The following is an 18748-nucleotide window of genomic DNA, read 5'->3' on the forward strand; positions in this document are numbered from 1 at the left end:
GATGGCCACGGTGGCCACACTGCTAGCCCAGTGTCCTTGTAGCCGTCACGGTGGCTGCAGTGGAGGTGCTGGTGGCCACGGGGCTTTGCTGCAGGCCCGGTGTCCCTGTGGCTACTGTGACCACCACCGCGGTGGCCCAGGCAATGGTGACAGCGGCCGTGGGGCTGTGGGTCCAGGGTCCTTGTGGCTACTGTGGCCACCATCATGGTGCCCATGGTGGCAATGATGGTGATGGCCATGGTGGCCACAGGAGGGGGTCTTGGTGGCCACACTGCAGGTCCAGAGTCCTTGTGGCTGTCCCGGTGGCCACAGCAGCGGTGACGGTAGCCACGGCTCAGTGGCCACACTGCACACCCAGTGTCCTTGTGGCCATTGTGGTAGCCATAGCAATGGTGATGGTGGCCACGGCTCGGTGGCCGCACTGCACACCCAGTGTCCTCGTGGCCATTGCAGTAGCCACAGCGATGGTGATGGTGGCCACACTGGTAGCTGAATGTGCCTGTGGCCATCACAGTAGCAGTAAAGGTGGCCATCATGGTAGCCACAGTGGCAATGACAGCGGCCACTGTGATAGCCCCAGCGATGGCAGCCGCGGTTTGGTGGCCCCACTGTGTGCCCAGTGTCGTGGCCATCCCGGTAGCCATAGTGGCAATGATGGTGGCCACCATGGCGATGGTGGCCACCCCGGTAGCCCCAGCGCCAGTGGCCATGGTTTGGTGGCCCCACCGTGTCCTTGTGGCCATGGTAGTCACCCCGTGGCCCTCCCGGCGCGTTGGTGGCCCCGGTGTCGGGCTCGGTGGCCCGGTGGCTACTGCAGGTAGCGATAAGCCTTGAAGCAGTGGTTGCCGGAATCGGCCACCACGACGTGGCCGTCGGGCGTGAGCGCGAGGCCCTGGGGGCCGTACAGGGGGTCGGCGCCCGTGTTGATGTACGAGAGGAACGACCCCGCCCCGTCGAACACCTGCAGAACCACAGCTCCCAGTCAGCACCGGGGGGACCCCAACAGGGACCCCAACAACAGATCCCCTAGGGGACCCCAACAGGGACCCCAACCCCAGGACCCCCCCCAGGGACCCCAACAGGGACCCCAACACCGAGACCCCCCCAGAGACCCCCCCAGAGGACCCTAATGCCAGGACCCCCAGGGACCCCCGAGACCCCCCTCCCCCAAGGACCCCCCCAGGGACTCCAACACTGGGACCCCCCCAGGAAACCCCCAGGAACCCGCTCAGGGGACCCCAATGAGGGATTCCAACACGGGGACTCCCCCAGGGAACCCAACAGGAACCCCAATACCAGAGGCCCCCCGCCAGGGAACCCAACAGGGACCCCAAGGGGGGATTCTAACCCATGGGGACTCCAACTCTGCACCCAGGGAGCCCTCAAGGACACCCCCTTGGTCCATGGAGAACCTAGGACCCCCCCGGGGACCCCAATATGGGACCCCCACCACCCCAGGGACCCCTCTCTTGCACCCATGGGGACCCCACTCAAAATAAGTATGGACCCCAAACTAGGGACCCCAAACCAGGGACCCCAAACTAGGGACCCTGCCCGGCACCTGGACGCGGCTGTTGCCCCAGTCGGCCACGATGATGTTTCCGTTGGCGTCGATGGCGACGCCGGTCGGGGCGTTGAACTGCCCGTTGCCCTCCCCGTGAGAGCCGAACTTGAACAGGAACTCGCCGTCCGCGCTGTACACCTGGGCACACCCCGTGAGCACCGGCACCGCGCACACCGCGCCGGCAACAGCACCCAACGCACCCCCCACGCCGGCAACGGCACCCACCACACCAGTAACAGCACCCACAGCACCCACCACACCGGCAATGGCACCCAACATGCCGGCAACGGCACCCACAGCATTGGCAAAGACACCCATGGCACCCACCGTGCTGGTAACAGCACCCACCACACCAGCAACGGGATCCACAGCACCCACCACGCTGGCAACAGCACCCAACACACCAGCAACGGCACTCACGGCATTGGCAACGGCACCCATGGCACCCACCATGTTGGCAATGGCACCCATGGCATCAGCGATGGCACCCACAGCACCCACCACACCGGTAACAGCACCCATGGCACCAGTAACGGCACCCACCACACTCACCGCACTGGCAAGGCACCCCCAGCACCCACTGCACTGGTAACAGCACCCATGGCACCCACCACGCCAGCAATGGCACCCACGGCACCATCAACGGCACCCACAGCACCCAAGGCACTGGCAACAGCACCCACCACACCAGTAACAGCACCCATGGCACCCACCGCAGTGGTAACAGCACCTACAGCACCAGTAACGGCACCCACGGCACTGACCGCACCGGCAGTGGTGCCCGCAGCACCCGCTGCGTCAGCGACAGCACCCATGGCACCAGCACCAACAGCACCAGCACCCATGGCACCGGCACCAAGGGTGCCCAACAGCACCCAACGGCACCAGCATGGCACTCAATAGCACCCAATGGCCACCAGCTCCCAGCAACAGCTCCCAGCAGCACCCACTGGCACCCAATGGCTAACAGTTCCCAGCAACAGCGCCCAATGGCACCGAAGGGCACCCAACAGCACCCAAAAGCACCCAACGGCACCCAAAGGCCCCCAACAGCACCCAATGACACCCAACGGCACCCAATGCCACCCAACAGCACCCAATGGCCACCAGCTCCCACCAACAGCTCCCACCAACAGCTCCCAGTGGCACCCAATGCCGCCCAAGAGCTCCCAGCACCCAGCAGGTCCCAGCACCAGCTCCCAGCGGCAGCACCCAGCGGCACCCAATGGCACCTATCAGGTCCCCGGCCCCAGCTGCGCGAGCAGCGGGAGCAGTGCCGGCAGCAGCCAATGCTGCTCAGCACCCCCCGGCAGGGCCCCCCAGCGCCCTCTCACCTTCACCGAGTGGTTGTGGAAGTCGGTGACCACGATCTCGTTCTTGTTGTTCACCGCCACGAAGTGCGGGCCTGGCGGCAGAGCCCAGAATTAAACCAGAACCAACCAGAACCCAACCTAGAACCCAACCAGAACCCAAACCAGAACCCAAACCAGAACCCAAACCAGAACCCAAACCAGCCCAGAACCCAACCAGAACCCAACCTAGAACCCAACCAGAACCCAACCTAGAACCCAACCAGAACCCAAACCAGAACCCAAACCAGAACCCAAACCAGAACCCAAACCAGAACCCAACCAGAACCCAAACCAGCCCAGAACCCAACCAGAACCAAAACCAGAACCCAAACCAGAGCCCAAACCAGAGCCCAAACCAGAGCCCAAACCAGAGCTCAGAACCCAACCAGAACCAAAACCAGCCCAGAACCCAACCAGACCCCAAACCAGAACCCAAACCAGACCCCAGCCCAGAACCCAAACCAAGGAGCTGAATCCAGAACCCAAACCAAGAATCAGAATCCAGACCTGGAGCTCCAGCCTGGAACTCAAACCAGAACCAGAGCCCAGAACCTGAATCCAACTCCAGAACCTGAACCAGAGCCCAGATCCTGAACCCACAACCAAAACCCAAGCCCAGAATCCAAACCCAGAACCAGAATCTGAACCCTGAAGCACCGCTCAGAAACCAGACCCAGAACCTCAGCCTGGAACCCAGACTCAGAACTGGAGCCCAAACTACAGAATCACAGCTTGGAACCAGAATCCAGAACCCCAACCCAGCCCTGGAACTCGACCCCAGAACCCACAATCAAAACCCAAACCCAGACCCCGACCTCAGCCTAGAACCCAGGACCCAAATCCGATCCCATCACAAGACTCCAGAACCTGAACCCAGAACCTGAATCCAGACCCCGAGTCCAGACCCCAAACCCAGACCCAGAGCCTCCCTCCAGAACCCAGCCCTAAAAAGAGAACTCAGAACCTGAACCTGAGCCCAGAATCAGAACCCACAACCAAATTTTGACCCCAGAACCTGACCCCGAGCCCAGAACCCAAGCTCAGAACCAGGGTCCCAATGTAGAACCCGGTCTCAGAACCAAAACCTGAGCCCAGAACCCGAATCCAGAATCCAAACCCAGAACCTGAGCCCCAACACCAGAAACCAACCCCATACCCCCAAAAACGCAACTCCAGACCCCAAAACATATCATGTGATACCAAAATCCAAACCCCAGACCCCAAAACCCCCACTCCAGACCCCAAAGACCAATCACCTGACACCACAACCCAAACCCCCCAAAACCCGACCTCAAGCCCCAAAAACCCAAATTCTGAGCCCCAAAACCCAACTCCAGACCCCCAAAACACATCATCTGACACCAAAACCCAACTGCAGACCCCAAAACCCCAACGTCTGACCCCAAAACCCCAACTCCAGACCCCAAAACCCCAAAATCTGACCCCAATAAACCAAACCCAGTCTCCAAAACCCAACCTTAGACCAAAAAAACCCAAGTCCAGATCCCAAAAACCCGGCCTCAAACCCCGAAAAACCAACTCCCGACCCAACCGCCCCTGGTACCCGCGAACTGGCGCTCGGCGGTGCCGCGGCTGCCGAACTTGGTGAGCAGCTTCCCGTTGGCCTGGAAGACGCAGACGCAGCAGGCCTTGTTGTCCACCACGATGATGTGGCCGTTGCGGTCGACGGCGACGCCTTTGGGGCCCATCAGCCGCCCCGCCCCTATCTTGGACTGCGGATGGAGATGGGGGGCAGGGATTGGCACCCTCGGACCCACCGCGGCCCCAGAACCAAACCTCACACCCCAGAACCCAACTCCAGAAACAAAAAAATCAACACCAGAAACAAAAAAATCAACACCAGATACCAAAAACTCAACATCTGACCCCAAAACCCAACCCCAGAACCCAAAACCCAACATCTGACCCCAAAAACCCAACTCCAGACCCCCAAACCCCAAACCCAGACTCTCAAACCCAACATCTGACCCCAAAACCCCAAACCCAGACTCTCAAACCCAACATCTGACCCCGAAACCCAACATCTGACCCCAAAAACCCAACCCCAGACCCCAAAAACCCAAACCCAGACCCCAAAAACCCAACATCTGACCCCCAAAACTCAACATCTGACCCCCAAAACCCAACATCTGACCCAAAAAACTCAATCCCAGACCCTGAAACCCAATATCTGACCCCTAAAAGCCAACCCCAGGCCCCCAAACTCAACATCCAACTCAAAAAACTCAACATCTGACCCCAAAAACTCAAAATCTACCCCCAAATCCCAACATCTGACCCCAAAAACTCAAAATCTACCCCCAAATCCCAACATCTGACCCCAAAATCTCAACAGCTGACCCCCAAAACCCAACTTCTGACCCCAAAAACTCAACCCCAGACCCCAAAAACCCAACATGTGATCCCCAAAAACCCAACATGCGATCCCCAAAACCCAACATCTGACCCTGAAACCCAACATCTGATGCCCAAAACCCAACATGTGACCTCAAAAAGTCACCATCTGACCCCAAACCCCGTCCCTGCCCCAGGATTCCCCTCACCTTGAACTTTCCCTCGGGGGAGAAGATGCTGACCCAGCGGTTGTCGTAGTCGGCGATGATGATGTCGCCGTTGGTGTCGACGGTGACGCCCGTCGGGCGCTGCAGCTGCCCTGGAGAGCGGCCGCGGACCCCGAACCGCAGCCGGAACTGACCCTCGTTGGAGAACACCTGGGGGAGGAGACGGTGGAGAGAGGAGGGGGGGAGATGGAGAGAGGGGGAGGGGGGAGATGGAGAGAGGGGGAGGGGGAGATGATGGAGATGATGGAGATGATGGAGAGAGGAAGAGATGGAGACGATAAAGAGAGGAGGAGGAGATGGAAAGAGGAGGAGGAGATGGGGATGATAGAATCATAGAATCACAGAATAATCACGTTGGAAGAGACCCATCGGATCATCGAGTCCAACCATTCCCATCAAACACTAAACCATGTCCTTCAGCACCTCGTCCACCCGACCCTTAAACCCCTCCAGGGAAGGTGACTCAACCCCCTCCCTGGGCAGCCTGTTCCAGTGACCAAGGACCCTTTCTGTGAAGAATTTTTTCCTAATGTCCAGCCTAAACCTCCTCTGGCGGAGCTTGAGGCCATTCCCTCTTGTCCTGTCCCCTGTCACTTGGGAAATGGATGATGGAGAGAGGAGGAGGAGATGGGGACAATGAAGAGAGGAGGAGGAGATGGAGAAGATGGGCAGCAGAGGAGGAGGAGGAGATGGAGAGAGGAGATGGAGGTGATGGAGAGAGGAGATGGGGATGTTGGAGAGAGGAGGAGGAGATGGGGAATGATGGAGAGAGGAGGAGACGGAGAGAGGAGGAGGAGATGGAGATGATGGGCTGAGCAGGAGGAGATGTGTGGGGTCCCACCTGGACGCACTGGTTGTTGCTGTCGGCCACCACGATGCGGCCGGTGCTGGACGTGGAGATGCCCTGCAGGTTGGTGAACTCGCCCTTCTCGCGGCCCCGGCTCCCTGCAGAGAGGGGACTCAGTGGGGACGGGGACACCAGGAGCCACCACCCCCCAGGAGCCACCACAGCCCCCAGGGAGCCCCAAGGAGCCCCCATTGCCTTGAGAAGCCACCACCTCAAGGAGCCTCCACAAGACCAAGGCACCCCCATTGACCCAGGAAGCCCCCAAGAAGCCCCCTGGAGACCCTCAAGGACACCTTGTCACCTCAAGGAGCCCACGGCCACCCCACAGAGACCCCCAACGAATCCCTCATCACCCCAAGGAGCCTCCAGTGCCCTTGGTGGAGCCTCGGAGAGCCCCAAGGACCCACCTCACCCCCCTAGGAACCTCCCCACCACAGCGATGGAGACCTGAAGACACTCAAAGATTCCACCACCACTCCAGGAACCTTCAAGGAGCCTCCACTGACACAGAGACCCTCGAAGACCCCAGCACCCCAGGAGCCCCCCAAGGACTCATCAGTGCCAAGGGGAGCCCAAATGACCCCTAAGGAGCTCTCACCATACTGAGGAGCCCCTGTTGACCTGGAGACCCTCAAAGACCCCCACCCCAGGAGCCCTGGAGACCCTCAAAGACCCCACCACCACACCAAGAACCCTCAAAGGCACCACCACCACCCCAGGAACCACGGAGACCCTCAAGTTCTCCTTGGTTGCCCCAAGAGCCCTGGAGACCCTCAAGGCCCCCACCGCCACCCCAGGAACCCTCAAGGAGCCTCCATTGACCTGGAGACCCTCAAAGACCCCACCATCACTCCAAGAACCCCCAGCCATGCCAAGGAGCCCCCATAGACCCTCGAAGACACCACCACCACCCCAGGAGCCCCCAAGGAGCTCACATCATGCTGAAGACCCCCATCCTTCCAAGAGGCCACCATCAACCTGATGGAGCCCTGGGGACCCTCAAGTCCTCCTTGGCTGCCCCAGGAGGACCCTCAAGGCGCCACCACCACCCCAGAAGCCCCCAGGGAGCCTCCATTGACCCAGAGACCCTCAAAGATCCCACCACCACCACCCCAGGATCCCTGGAGCCCCTCCAGTTGCGCGGGCGCTGACCAACGCGGAAGACGAGCTCGTCCTCGATGGGGTTCTCCTTCTTCTTGGCGCTGCCGTACATGCTGGAGGGCCTGCGCACGGCCTTCTGGCGCACGTGGCCGCCGCTGGGGGACTTGACGCGGCGCTTGACATCGTCGGGGGAGGCTGGGAGGTCGGTGGCCTTGAGGGCGCGGAGGCGGAAGGGGCTGCCGCGGATGGGCCGCCCGTAGAGCCAGACGGCCAGCTGCAGGTCGCCCTCGGCCCGCGGCGTGTACTGCAGCTCGTACGTCCCGTTCTTGTTGTCCTGCACCTCGGCCTCCACCACCGACCCGTCCGGGCCCGTCACCTGCCACAGAAACACCCGGCCTGGCACCGCGGGGAAGAACCGCGGCCACCACGGCAACGCCGGGACCACCAAACGCAGGGAACCCCTGGAGAACCCTCAAAACGGGACCTCAACCCACAGGGATCCCAACTCTACACCCATGGGGACACCAAGGAACCCCTGGAGAACCTTCAACAGGGGACCTCAAACCATGAGGACCCCAATCCTGCACCCATGGGGACCCCATGGAGCCCCCAGGGTCCAGCACCCATAGGGTCCCCAACTCCGCACCTAAAGACCCTTCAGGGACCCCCATTCTGCACCCGTGAGGACCCCAGAAACCCCCGGAGAACCCTCAACATGGGACCCCAACCCATAGGGACCCCCAATTTTGTGACCATAGGGACACACCAGGGACCTCCACCCATAGGGATCCCCATCCTGCACCCATAGGGACACCAGGGAACCCCTGAAGAACCTTCAATAGGGGACCCCCAGCTGCAGGGATCCCAGCTCTGAGGCCTTGGGGACACCAGGAACTGCTGGAGAACCTTCAACCTGGGACCCCAACTGCAGGGAACCCAGCTCTGAGGCCTTGGGGACACCAGGAAGCCCTGGAGAACCCTCAACATGGGATCCCATCCCACAGGGACCCCAACTCTGCGCCCATGGGGACACCAGGAACCCAAACTCTGAGCCCATGGGGACACCAGGGAACCATGGAGAACCCTCAAAATGGGACCCCAACCCATGGGGACCTCAACTCTGCAGCCATGGGGACCCCAGTGACCCCTGAAGAACCCTCAGTGGGGGACCCCAACCCATAGGGACCCCAACCCTGCACCTAGAGACCCTACAGGGACCATGACCCATAGAGAACCCAACTCTGCACCCATGGGGACACCAAAGACCTTCACCCCCAGGGATCTTGTGGGACCCCCACCCCGCGCGCCCGAGGACCCCGTGGTTTCCCCAGGCACCCCCCGGCTCACCTGGAAGCGGATGGTGGCGCCGCCGGTGCGGACGAGCTGTCCGTCCTTGTCCTTGGTGGTGACGCTGAGCGAGGCGGGCTGTCCCACCACGGCCTGGCGCAGCCCCTCGCCCGTGGCCACCGTCTTGTGGGCGGCGGCGTCGGTGGTGAGCAGGGCGCCCAGGTTGAGGATGGAGCGGCGCAGCCCCTCGGGCTCCAGGGCGCAGTCCAGGTGCGCGTTCTGCTGCGGCTGCTCCGGGAAGTCGCGCGCCGCCAGCTCCCCGAGCCGCTCGCCCACCTGCTTCCGCAGCAGCAGCACCTCGGCCGCCGACCCCCGCCCCAGCGCCGCCTCGGCCAGCGCCACGCTGCTCGCCACGCTCGCCTCGCCCTCCCGCAGCGCCTCCAGCTGCGCCTGCAGCACCTGGCACGGACAGACAGACAGACACGGGGTATAGGGACAGACGGACATGGACAGGCTCCCCTAACCCGTGCCCCAGCGCCGCCTCGGCCAGCGCCACGCTGCTCGCCTCGCCCTCCCGCAGCACCTCCAGCTGTGCCTGCAGCATCTGGGACAGACAGACATGGGACACATGGACATGGGACACACGGACATGGACATGAGGACAGGCTGCAGCACTTCCAGCTGCACCTGCAGCACCTACGGACAGACACATGGACATGGAGACATAAGGAAAGGGGATATAGGGACAGGCAGACATGGGACAGGAGAACATGGGACAGACGGACATGGGGACAGGGGATGTAGGGACAGAGGGACATGGGGACACGGAACAAGCTCTCCTGACCCTGCTGCAGCGCCTCCAGCTGCACCTGCAGCAGCACAGAGCCCATGGGAACATGGGGACAGACGGACAGGGGGACATGGGACAGGCTCTCCCGGCCCTGCTGCAGCGCCTCCAGCTGTGCCTGCAACACCTGCACCAGGACACACGGACATGGGACACACGGACATGGACATGAGGACAGGCTGCAGCACCTCCAGCTGCACCTGCAGCACCTGCAACAGCACAGAGCCCATGGGGACATGGGATATAGGGACAGATGGACATGGGACAGAGGGACATGAGGACAGGTTCTCCGCGCCCTGCTGCAGCGCCTCCAGCTGCGCCTGCAGCACCTGGGACGGACAGACAGACAGACATGGGGTATAGGGACAGATGGACATGGGACAGGCTCGCCTGGCCCACACGCAGCGCCTCCCGCTGCGACTGCTGCCCCTGCAGACAGACACACAGACATGGGACAGATGGACATGGACATGGGGACAGGCTGCAGCACCTCCAGCTGCACCTGCAGCTCCTGGGACAGACAGACACACAGACGTGGGGTATAGGGACAGATGGACGTGGACAGGCTCTCCTGGCCCTTGCGCAGCGCCTCCAGTTGCGCCTGCAGCACCTGCGGACAGATACACGGACATGGGACAGACAGACAGACATGGGACAGGCTGACCTCGCCCTCCTGCAGCGCCTTCAGCTGCACTTGCAGCACCTGCACCAGGACAGATGGACATGGGATATAGGGACATGGGACAGGCTCTCCTGGCCCTGCCGCAGCGCCTCCAGCTGCACTTGCAGCACCTACAGACAGACAGACGGACATGGGACAGACGGACATGGACATGGGGACAGGCTGCAGCACCTCCAGCTACACCTGCAGCACTTGCAGCAGCACAGAAACCATGGGGACATGGGACAGGGGATATAGGGACAGACAGACATGGGACAGGGGGACATGGGATATATGGACAGACGGACATGGGACAGAGGGATATAGGGACAGACGGACATGGACAGGCTCTCCTGGCCCTGCCGCAGCACCTCCGGCTGTACCTGCAGCACCTGGGAAAGACGCACGGACATGGGACAGGGGGACATGGGATACAGGGACAGACGGACACAGACACCACATAGGACACAGCGCCATGGGGACCTCACACCCCCGTGGCCCAGTTGCTCCAGTAGCCTTGTGGCCACCTGCCCAGTACCCTACTAGCCTAGTGGCCACTAACCCACTAGCCTGGTGGCCCAGTAGCCTGGTGGCCCAGTAGCCTGGTGGTCCAGTAACCCACTAGCTGAGTAACCTGGTGTCCACTAGCCCAGTAGCCTGGTGGCCCAGTGGCCCAGTAGCCTGGTGGCCCAGTGACTCAGTGGCCCAGTGACTCAGTGGCCCAGTAGCCTGGTGGCCCAGTGACTCAGTAGCTGAGTAACCTGGTGTCCACTAGCCCAGTAGCTTGGTGGCCCAGTAGCCTGGTGGCCCAGTAGCCTGGTGGCCCAGTGACTCAGTGGCCCAGTAGCCTGGTGGCCCACTAACCCACTAGCTGAGTAACCTGGTGTCCACTAGCCCAATAGACTGGTGGCTAGCAGCCCTGAAGCCCAGTAGCCCATTAACCTGCTGTCCCAGCAGCCCAGTAGCCCAGTGGCTAGTGGCCCATTAACCTGCTGTCCCAGCAGCCCAGTAGCCCAGTGCCTAGTGGCCCATTAACCCGATGTCCCAGCAGCCCAGTAGCCCAGTGGCCCATTAACCCGCTGTCCCAGCAGCCCAGTAGCCCAGTGGCTAGTGGCCCATTAACCCGCTGTCCCAGCAGCCCAGTAGCCCAGTGGCTAGTGGCCCATTAACCCGCTGTCCCAGCAGCCCAGTAGCCCAGTGGCTAGTGGCCCATTAACCTGCTGTCCCAGCAGCCCAGTAGCCCAGTGGCTAGTGGCCCATTAACCCGCCGTCCCAGCAGCCCAGTAGCCCAGTGGCTAGTGGCCCATTAACCCACTGTCCCAGCAGCCCAGTAGCCCAGTGGCCCATTAACCCGCTGTCCCAGCAGCCCAGTAGCCCAGTGGCTAGTGGCCCATTATCCTGCTGTCCCAGCAGCCCAGTAGCCTAGTGGCCCATTAACCTGCTGTCCCAGCAGCCCAGTAGCCCAGTGGCCCATTAACCTGCTGTCCCAGCAGCCCAGTAGCCCAGTGGCCCATTAACCTGCTGTCCCAGCAGCCCAGTAGCCCAGTGGCTAGTGGCCCATTAACCCGCCGTCCCAGCAGCCCAGTAGCCCAGTGGCTAGTGGCCCATTAACCTGCTGTCCCAGCAGCCCAGTAGCCCAGTGGCTAGTGGCCCATTAACCTGCTGTCCCAGCAGCCCAGTGGCCCATTAACCCGTTGTCCCAGTGACCTGGTAGCCGGGTGGCCAGTAGCCCGTAGTCCCAGTAGCCCGCTGGCTGGTGGCCGGGTGGCTAGTGTTAGCCTGGTGGCTAGTGGCCGGTGCCGTACCTGCTGTTTGGCGTTGCAGGTGTCGTCGAGGAGGCGCTCGAGCTGCCCGCGGCGCAGCCGAAGTGTCGCCTCCAGATCCGAAAACACCCCCGCGATCTCGGCCGCCGCCGCCGCGCGCCGCCCCGCCAGCTCCTGGCTCAGCTCCGACACCTGCGCCGCCGCCGCCGACAGCTGGGGCAGCCTGCACCAGTACAGACCAGTATAAACCAGTACGGACCAGTATGGAGTGCTGATTGCACCGAGACAGCCCCCCCTGTCCATACGGGGACCCCAAACTGGGATCAGTCCCCGTCAGCTCCTGGCTCAGCTCCAACAACAGCACCACGGCACCAGCATGGACCAGTGCAGACCAGTAAGAACCAGTACAGACCAGTCCATACTGGGACCTCCAATCCCATACTGGGAACCCCAGTTCCATACTGGGAACCCCAATCCGATACTGAGAACCCCAATCCCATACTGGGATCCCCAGTTCCATACTGGGAACCCCATTCCCAGCCCCCTCCCCATACTGGTGCCCTCCCAGTGCTGACCATGTGTGCAGGGTGCCGTGGTGCTGGATCCCAGTCCATACTGGTCCCCCAATCCCATACTGGGACCCCCATTCCCAGCCTCCTCACCATACTGGTGCACTCCTCATGGGTCCTGGGGCCCTCCCAGTCCATACCAGTGACCTTCCAGTGGGTGCTGGTGCCCACCCAGTGGGTTCTGGTGCTCTCCCAGTCCATACTGGTGCCCTCCCAGCAGGTGCTGGTGCCCTCCCAGTCCATACTGGTGCAGTCCCAGCACTGCCTGTGCTCGCAGGGCGTCACAGAGGGCACCGTGCTGCTGGATCCCAGTCCATACCGGGACCCCAATTCCATACTAGGACCCCCAATCCCATCCTGGTCCCCCCAGTCCCATTCTGGTGCCCTCCCAGTCCCATACTGGTGGTGTCCCAGCACTGACCGTGCTCGGAGGGCGTCGCAGAGGGCGCGGAGGGCCCCGCGCTGCTGGTCGAGGACGTCGCGCAGCGGGACGATGCGGTGCTCGCGGTGCTCGCCCTCCCGGCACGCCCGGCACGTCGCCGTCTCGCAGCCCTCGCAGTAGAACTCCAGCCCCTGGGACCCCAAACAGCCCCGCAACGCCCCAAAACAGTCACAAAACACCCCAAAACTGTCCCAAAACACACCAAAAATGTCCCAAAACGCCCCTAAACCCCCCAAAGAGCCCCAAAATAGTCTCAAAATAGTCTCAAAATGCCCGAAAGCACCCAAAACAATCCCAAAACACCCTAAAACCAGCCCCAGAGCCCCAAAACACCCCAAAGAGCCCCAAAACTGTCCCAAAGAGCCCCAAAACTGTCCCAAAAAGGCCCCAAAACGCCCAAAAGAATCCCAAAACACCCCAAAACCAGCCCCAAAACAGCCCCAAAACACCCCAGGAGCCCCAAATGCCCCCAAATGCCCCAAACCAGTCCCAAAACCATCCCAAAATGCCCCAAAACGCCTCAAAGAACCCCCAAACAGACTCAAAAACAGTTTCAAAAACACCCCAAAACAGTCCAGAGTCCCAAAACAACCCAAAATGCCCCCAGACAGTCCCCAAACCAGCCCCAAAGAGCCCAAAAATGCCCACAAACTGTCCCAAAATGCCCGAAAATGTCCAAAAAGATCCCAAAATGCCCCAAGCAGCCCCCAAAATGTCCTAAAAATGTCCCTAAACAGTCCCAAAACACCCTAAAGAGCCCCAAAGAGCCCCTAAACCACCCCCCAACGCTTCCAAGAGCCCCAAAACTGTCCCAAAACACCCCAAAACCAGCCCCAAAGAGCCCCAAAACTGATAAAAAACACCAACCCCCCCCAAACCCCCCAAACGTGACCCCGAAGACTCCCCAGAACCACCCAAAACTCATCCAGGGTTCCCAGTATAACCAGTGCTCCCAGTTCCACCCAGTGCCCCCCAGTTCCCCCATCCAGTGCCCCCAGCTCCTCCCAGTGCTCCCAGTGCCCCATCCCACTCCCTCCCAGTCCCCTCCCAGTCCCCACGTCCCTGTGTCCATGCACCCTCCCAGTCCCTCCCAGTCCCTCCCAGTCCCCATGTTCCAGTGCCCACACACCCTCCCAGTCCCTCCCAGTCCCTCCCAGTTCCCCCAGTTCCCACCTTCCCCTCGTGGTTGGGGCAGGGCATGGCGTCGTTCTGGGGGGGTTCGGGGGGGAGGGGGGGGTCGGGCCCCCCCTCCACCAGCCGCTCCAGCACCAGGTTGTTCTGCAGCCCCGAGACCCCCCGCTCCGGCACGATGCACGTCTGCCGGCACACCGGGCACGGCAGCGTCAGGCTGTGCGGCGGCACGTACGCCTGCAGGCACCTGCGGAGGCACTGGGATGCACTGGGAGCACTGGGAGGGGCTGGGAGGGGGCATGGGCACAGGGACATGGGGATTGGAGGGCACTGGGAGGCACTGGGGGGCACTGGGGGGCACACCGGGCACGGCAGCGCCAGGCTGTGCGGCAGCACATACGCCTGCAGGCACCTGCGGAGGCACTGGGATGCACTGGGAGCACTGGGAGGGGCTGGGAGGGGGCATGGGCACAGGGACATGGGGATTGGAGGGCACTGGGAGGCACTGGGGGGCACTGGGGGGCACACCGGGCACGGCAGCGCCAGGCTGTGCGGCAGCACATACGCCTGCAGGCACCTGCGGAGGCACTGGGATGCACTGGGAGCACTGGGAGGGGCTGGGAGGGGGCAATGGGGCCACTGGGAGGGGGCTGGGAGGCACTGGGATGCTGCATGGACAGGGCATAGAGCGACAAACATAGTGATTAGGGGGCACTGGGATGGACTGGGAGGCACTGGGATGCTGCATGGGCACAGGGACGTGGGGATTGGAGGGCACTGGGGGGCACTGGGGGGCACTGGGGGGCACACCGGGCACGGCAGCGTCAGGCTGTGCGGTGGCACGTACGCCTGCAGGCACCTGCGGGAGGCACTGGGATGCACTGGGAGCACTGGGAGGCACTGGGAGGAGGCAGTGGGGGCACCTGGATGGAGTGGGAGGGACTGGCAGGCACTGGGGGGCACTGGGACGCTGCATGGACGGGGCATAGAGCGACAAACATAGTGATTAGGGGGCACTGGGATGGACTGGGAGGCACTGGGGGGCACTCGGAGGGTGTATGGACACAGGGATATGGGGACTAGGAGGGACTGAGGGCCACTGGGAGGCACTGGGAGGGGAGGCTGGGGGGCACTGGGAGCGTGTATGGAGAGGGGGACATGGGGACTGGGAAGCACTGGGAGGGACTGAGAGTGTGTACGGACACAGGGACATGGGGATTGGGAGGGACTAGGAGGGACTGGGAGGCACTGGGGGGCACACTGGGCATGGCAGCGCCAGGCTGTGCGGCAGCACCTACGCCTGCAGGAACCTGCAGAGGCACTGGGAGGCACTGGGAGCACTGGGAGGGTGTATGGGCACAGGAACACAGGGATTGGAGGGGACTGGGAGGCACTGGGAGGCACTGGGAGGCACTGAGGGGGTGTATGGACACAGGAACATGGGCACTGGGAGGCACGTGGGTGGGCATATAGACACAGGGAGATGAGGACTGGGAGGGACTGGGAGGACGTATGAGCACAGGAACATATGGAATGGAGGGGACTGGGAGGCACTGGGAGGGACTGGGAGGGGACTGGGGGGCACACCAGGCACGGCAGCGTCAGGCTGTGCGGCAGCACCTACGCCTGCAGGTACCTGAGGGGACACACCACAAACTGGCAGCACTGGGGGGCACTGGGAGGGCAGCTGGACACATGGACATGGGGACTGGGAGGCACTGGGATGGTGCATGGACAGGCCATAGAGAGACAGACATGGTGATTAGGGGGCACTGGGAGGCACTGGGAGGGTGTATGGACACAGGGACATAGGGATTGGGGGGCACTGGGAGGGCAGCTGGACACACAGACACAGGCACTGGGGGCAGCTGGGGGTGCGATGGGGCACTGGGGGTCACTCGCCCCTCACAGGAGGGCAGACACGGCAGCACCTGGGGCGCAGCGGGGAGCTCTGGGGTGAGGTGTGGGGCGCTATAGGGTGATGTGGGGCAGGCTGTGGGGTGATGTGTGGGGCACTATGGAGTGATGTGGGGTGATGTGTGGGGCGCTGTGTGGGGTGCTATGGGGTGATGCGTGGGGCAGGCTGTGGGGTGATGTGTGGGGCACTATGGAGTGATGTGGGGTGCTGTGTGGGGCACTGTGGGGTGCTGCGTGGGGCGCTGTGTGGGGTGCTATGGGGTGATCTGTGGGGCAGGCTGCGGGGCACTATGGGGTGATGTGTGGGGCACTGTGGGGTGATGCGTGGGGTGCTGTGTGGGGCGCTATGGGGCAGGCTGTGGGGCGCTGTGGGGTGATGTGTAGGGCACTATGGGGTGATGTGGGGCAGGCTGTGGGGTGATGTGTGGGGCACTATGGAGTGATGTGGGGTGATGCGTGGGGCGCTATGGGGTGATGTGTGGTGCTGTGTGGGGCGCTGTGGGGCGCTGTGTGGGGCGCTGTGGGGCAGGCCGGGGGTCACTCACCTCTCGCAGAAGGAGTGCAGACAGGGCAGCACCTTGGGGCCGCGCAGCCGCTCGCGGCAAATCCCGCAGGACAGAACCGAGCCCAGCGCCTCGCGCCGCGCCATCCTCAGCCTGCGGGACCCACAGCGACCCACAGCAACCCACTGAGACCCACAGCGACCCACTGAGACCCACTGAGACCCACTGAGACCCATAGCACTGACCCACTGAGACCCACAGCGACCCACAGCGACCCACTGAGACCCACAGCGACCCACAGCAGTGACCCACTGAGACCCACTGAGACCCACAGCGACCCATAGCAGTGACCCACAGAGACCCACTGAGACCCACTGAGACCCACTGAGACCCATAGCAGTGACCCGCTGAGACCCGCTGAGACCCACAGTGACCCACAGTGACCCACAGCGACCCACTGAGATCCACAGTGCCATCCTCAGCCTCGGGGACCCACACAGTGACCCATAGCAGTGACCCACAGTGACCCACTGAGACCCACAGCGACCCACTGAGACCCATAGAACCCACTGAGACCCATAGAACCCACTGAGACCCACAGCAACCCACTGAGACCCACAGCAACCCACTGAGATCCACAGTGCCATCCTCAGCCTCGGGGACCCACACAGTGACCCATAGCAGTGACCCACAGTGACCCACAGCGACCCACAGCCCCCCTGGCACTGCACCATCCTCAGCCTGGGGGACCCACGGCGACCCACTGAGACCCATAGCACTGACCCATAGCACCAACCCACTGCGACCCACAGCCCCAACCCACAGCACTGACCCATAGCGACCCACAGTGACCCACAGCGACCCACTGAGACCCACTGAGACCCACAGCAGCGACCCACATCCCCCCTTGCGCCATCACCTCAGCCTGCAGGCACCGTGACCCACGGCGACCCACAGCACCGCCTCACAGCCCCCCCTGCCCCACAGCGCCTCAGCCCGGGGGGCAGACCCACAGCGCCTGCCCCACGGCATCCACCTCCCTGCCCCACAGCCCCATCCCTGCCCCATAGCATCCACCTCCCTGCCCCACGGCATCCACAGCCCCATCCCCGCAGCCCCCGTCTCCGCTCACGCCTCTCCCCGCGCTCCAGGCCCGGACCCGCCCCGGCCGCCATTGACTGGGAGGGACTGGGAGGGGACTGGGAGGGGACTGGGAGGGGCTGTAGGGGGGAGTGGGGGAACTGGGAGAGAGTGGGGGGGACTGGAGGGGAATTGGGGGCGACTGGGAGGGGACTGGGAGGGCAACAGGGTGGACTGGGGGGACTGCGGGAGAACGGGAGGGACTGGGGGGCAGTGGGGGAGGTCGGGGGAACTGGAAGGGACTGGGGAGGGACTGGAGGGGGTGTGGGGGGAACTGGGAGGGACTGGGAGGGACTGGGAGGGACTGGGAGGGAACGGGAAAGACTGGGGAGGGACTGGAGGGGGTGTGGGGGGAACTGGGAGAGAGTGGGGGGAGAGTGAGAGGGACTGGAGGTGAATGGGGGGCGACTGGGAGGGGACTGGGAGGGATTATGGGGGGCTGGCAGGGACTGGGAGGGGACTGGAGGGACTGGGAGGGACAGGGGAGGAACTGGGAGGGGACTGGAGGGGGAGTGGGGGGAACTGAGAGAGAGTTGGGGGGGAGTGAGAGGGACTGGGAGGCAGTGGGGGGAGTAGGGGGAACTGGGAGGGACTGGGAGGGACTGGAGGGGGAGTGGGGAGGGAATGGGAGGGACTCGGGGGGACTGGGTGGAGAATGAAGCGGGGACTGGGAGGGAATGGGGGGGTAATGGGGAGGGAGTCAGAGGGACTGGGAGGTGACTGGGAGAGAGTAAGGGGGGAGTGGGAGGGACTGGGAGAGGAGTGGGAGGGCAATGAGGAGCCTGAGAGGGAGTGGGGGCAACTGGAGGGGTACTGGGAGGGACTGGAGCGGAGTGGGGGGGACTGGGAGGGACTGGAGGGGGAATGGAGGGGACTAGGGGGGACTGGGGAACCTGGGGTGGGGGGACTGGAAGGCACTGGGAGGGAGTGGGAGGGCAATGCGGGGGGGCTAGGGGGAACTGAGAGGGACTTGGGGGGACTGGGAGAGGCTGGGGGGGACTGGGGGGAACTGGAGGGGAGTGGGAGGGACTGGGAGGACCCA

The 18748-nt window shown here is 62.9% G+C and overlaps 1 protein-coding gene across 1 annotated transcript; it reads right to left on the minus strand.

Annotated features, from left to right (window-relative positions):
• Positions 1 to 736: 736 nt before the first annotated feature.
• On the minus strand, positions 737 to 17724 carry TRIM3 (tripartite motif containing 3). The gene is made up of 13 exons (XM_069881664.1): positions 17699 to 17724; positions 16609 to 16719; positions 14189 to 14393; positions 12995 to 13146; positions 12047 to 12227; positions 8794 to 9192; positions 7498 to 7822; positions 6340 to 6443; positions 5481 to 5648; positions 4481 to 4649; positions 2899 to 2969; positions 1562 to 1702; positions 737 to 961 (listed from the first exon to the last, which is right to left on the minus strand). The coding sequence occupies exons 2-13, from the start codon at positions 16710 to 16712 to the stop codon at positions 809 to 811; spliced, it is 2172 nt and encodes a 723-aa protein (XP_069737765.1). The 5' UTR covers positions 16713 to 16719; positions 17699 to 17724; the 3' UTR covers positions 737 to 808.
• Positions 17725 to 18748: the final 1024 nt, after the last annotated feature.

The sequence above is a fragment of the Phaenicophaeus curvirostris genome, unplaced genomic scaffold (assembly GCF_032191515.1).
Source record: "Phaenicophaeus curvirostris isolate KB17595 unplaced genomic scaffold, BPBGC_Pcur_1.0 scaffold_59, whole genome shotgun sequence".
NCBI lineage: Eukaryota > Metazoa > Chordata > Aves > Cuculiformes > Cuculidae > Phaenicophaeus > Phaenicophaeus curvirostris.